Here is an 11,870-nt window from a genome sequence, read left to right as displayed (position 1 = left end):
ATTTATTTTATTTCATTTTTTTTGGTTGTATATAAATTAAATAACTTTATTTACTCAATAATGTTACGGTAGTGAATTATATACATATTTAGGTTTTTTTTGTTTGCAATTTGTTTATCTTAATTTAAAATATGCAATTTTTGCTTAGTACATTTATTTACGCTTAACAATTGAAGCAGCAACAACATTTAACATATAATTTGTAATACATATATATCATTTTTAATTAATTATTATATTAATTATTTAGTATAATTTTTATTTGTTTTTGTTTTTTTATTTTTTTTTTTTGCCAGGTTTTGCGCAATGGAAAATGTTTGAATTATGAAATGAATAATTGGATTGGAAGGAGTCAGAGAATCAAAACAAATAAGGTAAGAGTTCGAGTTTAATTTAGTTAAACTGTCCGTAGTCAAAAAGCAATCGGTTAACCACATTTAACACAATTTGCATGCAACAGTTTTCCTCCCATTTTTGCTTATGGCCTTTCCAAAATTGGCAAAACACACATACGTAAGCTAGCTCTTCGACCTTAAGCTGTGCGTTGCTCACCAATCACTCAGTCAGTCAGTCTGTCAACCATTCAATTAATTAGTCAGGCCAAACACACAGTTAGTTAGTTACTCATTTAGTCAATCAGTTAGCCAGTATGTCAGTCATTCAGTCGACCAGTCAGTCAGTTAGCCAGCCCATCCGTCAGTCAGTCAATTACTCAGTCAATCAGTCGATTAGTCAGTCAATCAGTCAGTCAGCTAATCAATCGGTTTGTCAGTCCGTCATTCAATCAATCAGTCAGTCAGTCAGTCAGTCAGCCAGTCAGTCAGTCGCCCAGTTGGTTAATCAGTCAATCTGTCAATCAGTCCGTCAATCAATCAGTCAGTTAAAACAAACAATTCTATATATATAGAAGTAGAGGAGGGTGGGGAAGTGTCTTTCACATTTTCACTCTGCCTAGCCTTTTCCATTTTCCTTTTCCATGTTGCAAAAAAAAGCAAACTAAACTAGAATTATTTTCACCATTTATCAGCTAGGCGTTTCATTTGCAGTTATTCGTGTTGGGTAGTGTATTTGATGTGTGTGTATGAGCGTGTGTGTGTGTTCTTTGTGTCCTTTTTCTTTTCATAGAGTATCACATTTTTGGTATAGAATATTTTTAGGCAAAATTATTTTGCTTTTCATGCTTACTTAAATGCAATCTTGTGCTAAAGTTGTATTAGTATGAGATCCGATTTCCGTATAGACTTGAGTATAAATCGCTGACGACGGCTACTGCTCCGTTTCGAGATTCTTGGCGCGCAGATACTTGAGAAGCATTTGGAGCGAATCGTAGGTATCAAAGTCGTCCAGATTGCGGCGCGATGAGGACATGTTTGTGGGCCTGGGCATGGCCAGCGGCACAGGCAGCAGTTCCGGCATTACGGAATGGTGGGTTATCAGAGCCTTCAGGCTGGAGAACTCCTTGCGAAAGCCCTAAACAACGGCCGAACATGGGCAAAACTAATCGTAAACAATTTCAAATGCCCACTTACCTTAATCTTGTAGCCTCGTGGCGAACGCTGTATTATATAGTTAGCTATCTTGGGTCCTGGCGGCGAGGGCACGCGCAATGTCAGCGCATAGCAGCCCGGCTTGGAGCTGCTCTTGCGCACGAGGAATGCGCCGGGGCTCTTGCTCTGCAGCACCTCGATGGCGATGTCACGCGAGATGCCCGCCTGATACCAGCAGGCATCCTTCAGCTCCATATCCGACTCCTCCTCCGCCTCCAGTTCGTGGTTGTGCGTATTCGCCAAGCTGCTGCTGCGTTGATTCGCTGCCAGCGTGGCCGCTGCGGCAGTTGCTGCGGCGGCTGCTGCATTGTTCACACGCAGGCGATTGGCAAAGATCTTGGGACTGGAGTTGGCTGCAAATGACACGGTTGCAATTGCAATTTGATCTATCTTCTTCTCTGCGAAACCTACCGCTGCTGGTCTCGCGCAGATAGCGCTTCTTCAGGTTGAATTCGCTGTTGTCGTTCAGGTTGACATTGTCCAGCATGGGTATGGCTGTCAGGGATTGGCGGCATGAGTCGCCAAATTTGCTATCGATATACGAGTCCTCATTGATATACCCGTTCGAGTAGATGGGCTGGCTGTTCTCCCCTTTCAACAATGCAGCTGCACTCAGCGGGGTGACATTTGCCACCAGCGGGCGTGACTCCTCGTTGTGGCGCAGCAGACCCATGGTCAGGCGCTTAACCTGAAAAAAAAGCCATAGCCGTAGCTGTAAAGGATCTGTATACAAAGGCAGAGCGCGTTCAAGTGGCAACAAAATTAACTACAATTTAAACACCTTGTAAGCTGAGCAACGGGCGGGCGTGGGCGTGCCGCAGACAAGCTCCAAAAAAAAAGAATAGAGAAAAAAAAGCGCAAGAATTTATTACCAAAAACCGCAACTAGACAAAAAGTTTTGCGCCTGCACTTAAACAGGAAGCGGATGCTTGGACTAGGAATTACCAGAGAGAAGTGCACCCAAAGAAAAGGGCTGGCCATAAAAGGCTGCCGCATAAATTGAAGGCCGACCAGCAGTAGGAGGAGGAACAGGATTCAAGGGGAACGGATGTTGAGGGGGGGGGGGGGGGGGAGGGGGTCGCAGTCACAGACTCGCATTGCACGCGACGGACGCTTAAAATGTTACAAGGCGTCGGTTGCGGCGGATGCGGAAGTGGCGTGCTAAGCGGAAATGTGCCGCAGGACTAACAGTAGTACAACTGCAAAAAAAGGAGAGAAAAAAAAACTAAAGAGAGCGAAAAAAAACTATGTGGGCATAAAGGAAACTGAGAACAGGCGGCGATAATTCAGCTGCACTTGTGCGCGCATGTTGAGATCATGTTCGCCACGCCTGCCTTTCCATACTCTCGCAAAAAGGGAATGCACAAATTGTCATGAAGTGTGCGACGCATTGCAGAAAACAGCGCTGAGGTTATCAACTCTTTGTATTGTCTTGATCCGCATGAAGCATTGTGTTTATATAGACATATCAGTCTTTTTCCAAACAAAATCCGTTTTTTGGCTTATGCCGAAGTTGCTACCATTGCAACAACTGGCCGAAGATAAAGTTATTTTATGAATCACTCTTTGGTTTTGTGAAGATATATCTTGACCAAACTAGACATTCATTGATTTCTCCCTACATATCTTATCCAAATAGGGCTACTATATCATATAGCTGCCATAGGAAGGGCCTGTTAAAAGGAGCTTATATAAAACACTATTTCTGTTCTTTCAGATATCTTGACCAAACTTCGCATTTACCTGCTTATAGCAAAGTCCTATGTTTATACTCCTAAAAGACATACTTATTTTTGGCTAAATATCTTTACGAGCTCAGAGTTTCTTAACATATTATTTCCAAGGAGACATTTAAGTTTGATTTTCAATGGAAACTTGGTGTTGAACTTATGTATAAAAATGTCACACAGATTTTAATAACAATTAATATTTTTATTATATATATTTTATATATATTATGTAGTCTATATCTGCCAGGGTATTTAGTATTTGCCATCCCGAAAAAATAATTTTTCTGCTATATTTCTTTTTCGTTTATTTTTATTTCCCTTTTTTTGGGGTCAGTGGCTTTGAAAAGTCTGTCTGGTTGTTCACAATGGCTGCGTCTGAAAGTAGACTACAGTTTTGTGCGCTTCGTGTCCGTGTATGTGTGTTTGTGTGTGTGTGGCATAATTTAAGGCGACATTGACAATGAGACGTGGCGGTGGCGGCGGCGGTGCAGCTTTCATTTGGCGGTTGCCTTTATTACCTGGCAAGCCTGACAGCAATTGTTTGCTCATTGCTGCATAATTTAACAGGCGCGAGCGCTGCATACTTTTAGGCTGCTTAAGCAAACATTCCTTGCATATTTCACGGCGCATTGCACACTGATTTCACACAGTGCGAAGCTCATTTTTACACAATTTACACAGCACCACACACTTGGCTATGTAAACAGCATCAAAAAGCTTAGCTGAATATGTTTGCTGTAGCTTTTGTAGATTTATTTTTTTTTCCACACATTTTTGGGCTTATATGCAAATATGAATCTTTATATGTGAACAATAATATTTATGCTGATTGCCCCGGCAGATTGTTTGGTGATTAATGCTAATGTCATAGTATTAGTCGAGTTTTCAAAAAGTAAATCTGTGCAATGGCATAATATCCTGTGCTTACATGAAACCCATTTATCAGCTTTTAGATTTTATACTCACGTTAATAAACTTGTTGCCGTAATTTTCATTTAATTAATATTTTGGAAAGCTTAGAAGCTTCTTACGATATTATTATACTAAAATATAGGAAATCATGGAGTGCTATTTTTGCCAGCCAGAAATTGGAGTCTACTTTGCAGTACTTACTGTACCCACTGCAAGTCGAGCACCTGGGCATATTTCATTACTTATTTTTTGATTAACTCGGTATTTGTTTTTATTTTTTGAGATATTTGTGTAGGGCTTTGTGTACTGCTACGCTTTTTCTCACTTACTTTTGCTGGCTTGTCTTTGACATGTTTCCTGGCAAGTTTCAAATTGAATTTCATTTCAATTTCATAAGGTTTTTACACATTTTACATTTGCTGCCGTCGCCATGAAGCAACTGTGTGACAGACTAATTGGAACGCTGGCTTAATGAACTGGCAGTCGGGACATTGGCAGCAGCTGTTGCCTGGCAGCAAGCTGCCCAAATAGGTGGCACGTGCAGTGTGCCGCATGTGGCATGCGGCATGAGGCATGTGGTCGTGCAGTATTTTCCATTCGAGCATTTATGCAAATTTAATAAACTGTTTGCTTGGGGGTCAGCACCGGGCTGCTTGAGGGGCACAGCCCCACAAAATTGGTAAAAGTCAGCCACGTTTAAATCAGGCAACAGATTGAGGGCTGGCGGCTCTGTGGCCTTTATGGGCGTGTCTGGGTGCGGGCCACAAAATATTATTTATGGCAGTTGAGCCAAAAATATTATTTGGTCCTCCGCATGATACCAGCAGAAGTAGGCGTGTCGTGCCCCAGCCACATGTGGCTGTCTGTCGACTGCTGTCGCTCAATGTCAGCCAGGAAATGGAGGCTGGCGTAGCGATATATTTGGCCTGGGCTCTCGCTGGAGTTGTCGTGTTGCAGTTGCTAAACAAACATTTAGCGGCAACGAGTCAACAGCATCGATGCATCAACGCCAGCAGCAGCAGCAGCAACAGAGGGCAACTCGGGATCAAACCCAGCAGCAGACAGCGCGTCATTTCCGGCTAGAGAGAGAGTATGTTGGCGAGTGTCTGTGAGTGTGTCGATGTATGGCTCTTGTTATGCGGGTGAAGTGCATAATGTGCCCCATCGCATTTGTCTTTGGTCGCATGTGCAACTTGCCGCTGCCTGCTGCTTTATTTTGCTTATCTGAAATTGAATCAGGCAGCCAAGCAGACGACGACGACGACGACGACGATGACGCCGACGACGATGGCAACTTTGCCGACGGGCACAATTAGGGTAGCCGCTGCTGCCACGCCCCTTCCCCTAGGAGGCCCCATCAACTGAGCGCGCCAAAAATTAATTTGCTTATCGCGCCCTGCCACAGAATGATGTTATTGACAGCGCCAGCCGAGTCGGAGGCATATCGAAAAACTATGCACAGGCATAAGGCAGCAAGCAATAGCAAAACCGGTTGCCACGTGGCGTATGCGTGTTATGTTTTTAACGAAATTGATTTATTGACAAAACAGCACGCAGCAGACTGCAATTATCGACTGCGCAATACTCTGTTCACAGTGGGAAATGACTCTGGCTGCAAACTGGAAACGAATGCGATCAATAGCGAAGTCATTGTTTTATTTAACGTAAAACTGATGTTTAAGCCAAGCCAGTTGCCAAACAAGAGCTGGGTAACTCTGAGCCAGATCATAATTGTTTCTATAAACTAGAAAGTTTTGAGTAAAAGCCAGAACATAATGAGTTTTGTCCCAAATCAAGTGTTTCATTAACATTTTCAAAATGGAAAACGAACTAGATTGAAATCAAAACCTAAGTTTTTGGATGTAGGAATGGGATTCAGAAGACACGCTGATAGTTTAAGTTTAAGAGGCTTGGTAACAGACTAGGCACTCGGTGATCCGGGTAGGCTTATCGTGTTTACGGAGTACAAGAAAAAAAATAAATTGTTAATATGCTTAGACCTATGTTTTCAGCTCGAGCTTAAGCTCTAGATTTGTCAGCTAGAGGGTCACGGCACAAAACCAATATACCCGCTTTCACTTTGTGAACTGCACGTAAAAAACCGAATATGAAAAATGCCAAAGCTGAACCCTTTTTTTTCGACATATGTGTGTGTTGTATATATTTTTTCTTCTTGTTTTTGCGTTTTTTTCTTTCTCGTTCATGTCCTTGAGGCAAGCATTTTGGTATTTACATTCGGGGAATGCTGAAAATATTTATGGCTTGCCATTAGAGCCAACTGATTGGTTTTCGCTTTCGATTTTAACCATGCTGCAGAATTTCAATTTTTTTGCGGCAATTGCTTCAAGTGTGACAGGCGAATCGAGTTTGGCTGTCGACTGTTGATTTTGGCTGCACTTTTGCTCCATTTAAGGGCCATTAGCTCAAAATGTAATCATCATAATGCGCGCCAGTAGCAATCGGGCCATAAATAAGAGAAACACATTACGCATACGCCCTGTGCACGGACAGCACATACAGCACACACGATTCTCTAACAGTTTCTGTGTCTCTCTCGCCGACTTTCTCATATGAATAAACTCGCACGTACTTATCGCATAGACTATGCTCGACTGCGCACAGCTGTCTCTCTATGTGTGGCCCGGCTCGGTATGAATATTTAAGGCGCAAAATTTATGAAAACAACGTGCCTCAACTCAAAGTCGAAGACGGGGCATCAGCATCAGCATCCAACTGAAGGCCAAAGTTGTGCATTGCTAAGTTTCTATACGCTGGCCCTGTTCCAAGTAAAAACACGTGACAGGAAAAAAAGAAATGACAAAACATTTGATAAACATTGCACATGTGAAACAGTTCAACGTTCTCCCCTGTCTCTCTGTCTCTCTATCTTTCCAACTCTCCTTCCATCTGTACGTCTTATGACAATAGCCAAAAATACGCGTTGTAGGCGAACAATCACAAAGACCGCTTATCTTATAGCACAGCAAAGTTTGAATACCCTTTTAGAAGTTATACCACAAAGCCTGCTAGACTGAAAATATAATTATTAGAAAACTCACGCTGCAAGGGTTAAATAGGGTAATTTACTTATATGCATAAGTGTCTGACAAGCAAAAGGAAGTTTCTCAGCCCATGTGGTATGCATAGAAATATATACATATTCTTGATCAGGACAAAGAGCTGGGGCTTTCTAGCCATTTCCGTCTGTCTATGTAAACTAATTGATCTTCGAAGCTACAAAATCTAGAGACTTAAGCTTACAAATCGATATTTATCGATATTATCGATATTAGTGCGCTAAGCGAAGAAATTTAACAATAAACTTGTAATCCAATTAGTCATGATTTTGCTAAGCAACTAAGACAACCCTCTTCAGTGTATCGAAAACGATTTCTTAAAATTATAAGCAATAATTAGAATTACCAACTTTACATATTGTCAGCTTTTTTTTAGCTGCAAATACCCGCTGCCCTACCGTTGCATACCTTTCATAAAACCTGTCATACCTTACCCATTTCTTTAGTGTATATAAATGACAGCAAATGGTCTGTAAGTCTGCTAGGGAATGGGAGAGTTCAGGTTAGGTTCTGCTTCAAAAGTTACCCAACTTTTTTTTACTTTTCCCACACTCAAAAAAAGTTGATAGCGATTTGGGGCTAAAGGGCTGGGGCTGGCCAAAAGAAGCCAAAAGGAGCCAAGCCGTCAGGTTTAGCTGCGCTTAGCCAAAAGCTTTTGATGTTTTTTGTTTTCTCTGCCGCACACTTTATTTTGCCAATAATTCATAGAAAGCGTCAAATGCAGCGGAATAAATAAAGCAAAAATAGCAAAACAAAACAACAACAACAGAAAACAGAAAAATTCATAAATTTTGGAAATATTTGCGCACAAAATTGCGTATGACAAGAAACCAATAAATGGCCGCAGTTGACGGGGTTGAAGACACCCTTATCAAAGTCAAAGCACAAACATATCAAATATGCAATGATTGAGGGCTATACGAGAAGAAAGGCGGAGAGGGGTAGGGGAGGGGTGTGGTGGTTTTGGGGCTTGGGGTTGAGTTTGAGTACTTCGATTGAAAACTTAAGACGATTTGGTAACCAAAAAAAGGACAAATATGCAAGTGTGCTCTAGAGGAGATTACACGACTACGAGATACCCGTTACAGACATTCGGACTTCATTTATTAAATAATTATACATATTTAAAAAAAAAAAAACTCGTATCCATACATAGGCAATCACAATTAACGACTGCGCTTCTTTTCTCCTTGGCTCTTTATATATTGAAAATGCATTCTTGATTAACTTTGGTGCTTATAGTCCGATCTTTATCAGGGCTTGAATAGGGCATAAAACAATCTGAACAAGCACAAGCATCTTTTGAGGAACATATTCTATACATTTTCTGAGGAATTGAGGGAGCTGTCTATTATGGGTAGACCATCAAAAATGATGTATCTAGCTCTCATAATCTTTGACTTAGGCTTAAGTCTCGATATTGCACAATTGATTTTGATCGAAGAGATGAAAATGGAAGGATACAAATGAAAAAGAAAATTTTATATTTAATATAAATTTGAAAATTCTAGTCTATATTTTGTAGTTGCTGATATCGATATATTTAAACGACTCAACTCTTTATCTGATCCAGAATATATATACTTATGGATGGAAATGCTTCCTTCTACCTATCACATACATTTACCCAAAACTATTATGCTCTTTTTTGCATAACCATTTTCAAGGGTTTCAGCGTCATGTTTGGGTTTTTCTTGAGGTTTCTTTGGGGGGTTAGTTGGGGTTACTGGGTGGTTACTTGAGCATGCTTGGGTTTCCTTGCGGGTTCATAGGGCTGACAATGTGGCTTTAATTTGGGCTCCTTTTACTCACCAGTGGCGGCTTGTCCGTGAGGCGCTTGCAATTGTTCAGCTCTGTGGGCGAGTTATCCTCATCGGAGCTGGGCGTTTGCGCCACCTTCTCGTTCTCATTGCAGCTATAGAGAGAGGCATATATCATTTTCAAAATCTGAGCTGGATTTTTTGTTAAATTAGTGTAAAGTGATTTTTGTGGTGGTTGAGTGTGCGATGAGCATGATTAAGCTTAGAGGATGGGGATATTTAAGGGCGCAGTTGCTGCTAAGGAAACGCTAAGTACACTCGACGAAAAAATTAGTTACCAAATTTACAAAAATTGCTTTAAAATGTATTTAAAAAATACTTTCTCAAATAAGGCATAATATTAATTTTAAAGCAACTTTTGTTAAATTTAGGTCTACAAATTTTGTTGAGTGTAGCTAATTACTTACTTGAGATTCGCCTGGGTGAAAAGGTGCAATGGTCGTCGCCTGCCCAGGCTGGCTGGCGATGGGGGCGTGGCTGTGGCATTGCTCAATGTTGATCGACCACGTGTTGCGCTCAGGTAGTGGTAAGAGGATCTCGAGCCATTGTTTACCTGCCGGGCGTGGCTGTTGGGTGGCTGCTGCTGCTGCTGCTGCTGGCGACTGCTGCAGGAGGAGGAGCGGAAACGGGCGCCTGTTATGACCGCTGCCAGATTGGCGGCAATGCGATTATCGAACCGATTAAAGTATGAGCTCGGGCTGTTATTGGAATTCATCGAATGAGAGCTCGAATTCGAATTGGAATTGTTTTGGTTGTCGGCGGTGGGTGATGAGTTGTTGCTGCTGCTGGCGCTGCCGTTGCTGTTGCTGTTGCTGCTGGCAATTGTTGCCGCAGCGTCTGCTGCTACTGCTGCTGCTGCTGCTGTGGCCGCTGTCAGGCAGCTCTTCTCATAATCCAAATTATTGTTGGTTATCATTGCGCCGTCGCTTTTGGGCATTAACTTTTGCAGTGTTTTTGAATTATGTGCGCATATAAAAGCGCTGCGGGCGGCTTTTGTCGCGCTGCGTGTGATCCCAGTCCGGACAGCACACCCCCGCACACGTACAAGTAGCGGGGTGGGGTAGGGAGGGGAGCAGCTGCGGGCTTTATTAAATTTTGTACAGTGGGGGCCACTAACCGCAGGGGTCGTGCGCTACTTCAGCAAACTGCAGGCGATGAGAAGTAGCAGGAGGAGGAGGATGAGGAGCCGGTCGAGGACAACCAGACGCAGATTTAAACACAGAATTAATTCAAGCGGAAATTGGCAACGAAAAGCAACAAAAAAAAAAAAAAAAAAAAAACAACGAAGGAAAATGAAAATCGAAAGCGTGAAGCATAAACAAAAATTGGCGCAGTGCGCAAGGGGGCGGGGCAGATGGTTGCATAAAAACGGCAAATAGAAAGCGAAAATGAAAACGCATATGAAAATTTTTGGTTGCCATCGTGGCGGGAGTTGAGGGGTTTTGGCAGCCACAAAAATGCACATAAATACAAGCGACAACAATGGGAAGGGGGGCGAGGTTAGGGGTTGGGCACGGCCACAGGGGTTGTTAGCGATTTGGTTGGTCAGGGGTCGCGGCAATATGACGTCACAAAGCGCATAAATAGCAGGATTTTGCAGGATGTTCATGGCGATGATGATGATGATGTTCATGTTGATGATGATGATGATTATTGTTGTTTGTTTGTTGTTGTTAATATGATTTTGTTGTGGGTGGTTGTTTGAAGCGGGCAGCACAGTATTTTTGTTGGTATTTTTATATTAGTATTTTTATTTTTTTTTTTTATTGTAGTTTGCCAATTTCACAGTTGAATATTTTTTGCCAATTAGTTGCCAATTTTTGAATGCCGTTTGTTGCGTGTGTTTTTGTAATGTTTTTTTTTTTGCGAATTTCATTTTCAATTTTAGTTGAATTTTAATTGTGTGCAGGTCCGAATTTCATGTAAATAAAAGGTAAAGCAAAGAGAGAGGGGGAGAGTTAAGTGTTGTTTTTTAGTTTTACACATGTATTTGGGTCTGTGTTTTTGTTGTAAGCTTTTATTTATTTAATTCGATTTGGTGTTTCAAATGAAAACGAATCAAATACGCAAAAGCATTTGCCTGCTGGCAGTTGGTTTCACAATTTCATAGCATACTTTTTGGGGGCAGCAGCTAATGAAAGTGAAATGCAAAGCGCTAACAAAAGCAGCATACTTGTGTGTGTGAGTGTGTGTGTGTGTGTGTGTGTTCATTTGCATACTCACATTGGTTCGACGGCAACCAAACTTTTCATTGAGCAGTCAGTGGGCCACGTTTGCAGCTGCAATAAAACGGAGCGAAAAAAATGTGTTAAAAGCTTTATAAAAATTTAATTAAAATTGACTTTAAAGCAAGGCACTTGTCTGCATGTGTGTGTGTGTGTATGTGTGAATGTGTGTGGCAATCATTAGATGGCCATAGTCAACACCTCATTAGGCGTCTAATCAAGCGTGCGCCTGGCCAAGAAATAACAACCAGTTCAACTCAACAGACAGAGCAGCCATTGCCACAGATTAAAACGGCAGCCACAGCGCTGGCAGGACTACAGCAAGACCAAAGCAAATCTTAGGGCACAAGGAACACACGGAATCGGGTGCACTCGTGCGACGAAGTAAACAACAAGTCGCAACCGGCTGCCGACCCAAAAGGACGCAAATAAAACGCACAGATTAAAGGATGCCCGGGTGAAATGTCTTCTTAATTACAACGCAATGAACAGAGCGGCAGAGAGGCAGAGGGCGACAGAGAGAGAGAGAGAGAGAGAGGAAGGGTGGCTCTGTGGGGGG

General features: G+C 42.1%; 1 protein-coding gene across 1 annotated transcript; it reads right to left on the bottom strand.

Moving 5' to 3' along the window:
• Nucleotides 1-370: 370 nt before the first annotated feature.
• PVRAP (PVR adaptor protein) lies at nucleotides 371-11,368 on the bottom strand. Its single transcript, XM_002046479.4, has 6 exons — nucleotides 11,310-11,368; nucleotides 9,494-10,231; nucleotides 9,079-9,181; nucleotides 1,959-2,235; nucleotides 1,530-1,900; nucleotides 371-1,470 (listed from the first exon to the last, which is right to left on the bottom strand). The coding sequence occupies exons 2-6, from the start codon at nucleotides 10,021-10,023 to the stop codon at nucleotides 1,267-1,269; spliced, it is 1,485 nt and encodes a 494-aa protein (XP_002046515.1). The 5' UTR covers nucleotides 10,024-10,231; nucleotides 11,310-11,368; the 3' UTR covers nucleotides 371-1,266.
• Between the last annotated feature and the right edge of the window lie 502 nt (nucleotides 11,369-11,870).

The sequence above is a fragment of the Drosophila virilis genome, chromosome 3, assembly GCF_030788295.1.
Source record: "Drosophila virilis strain 15010-1051.87 chromosome 3, Dvir_AGI_RSII-ME, whole genome shotgun sequence".
NCBI classification, from domain to species: domain Eukaryota; kingdom Metazoa; phylum Arthropoda; class Insecta; order Diptera; family Drosophilidae; genus Drosophila; species Drosophila virilis.
The sequence above is the reverse complement of the archived record's forward strand: the minus strand, read 5'-3'. Positions and strand labels throughout refer to the sequence as shown.

Bases quoted from the DNA above. Each gene is read 5' to 3' on its own strand.
- PVRAP (XM_002046479.4), bottom strand. From the start codon at position 10,023: ATGCCCAAAAGCGACGGCGCAATGATAACCAACAATAATTTGGATTAT. The intron at 9,182-9,493 runs GTAAGTAATTAG...CTCTCTCTATAG, and splicing joins TTCACCCAGGCGAATCTCAA to CTGCAATGAGAACGAGAAGG. The intron at 1,471-1,529 runs GTAAGTGGGCAT...GCCGTTGTTTAG, and splicing joins CACGAGGCTACAAGATTAAG to GGCTTTCGCAAGGAGTTCTC.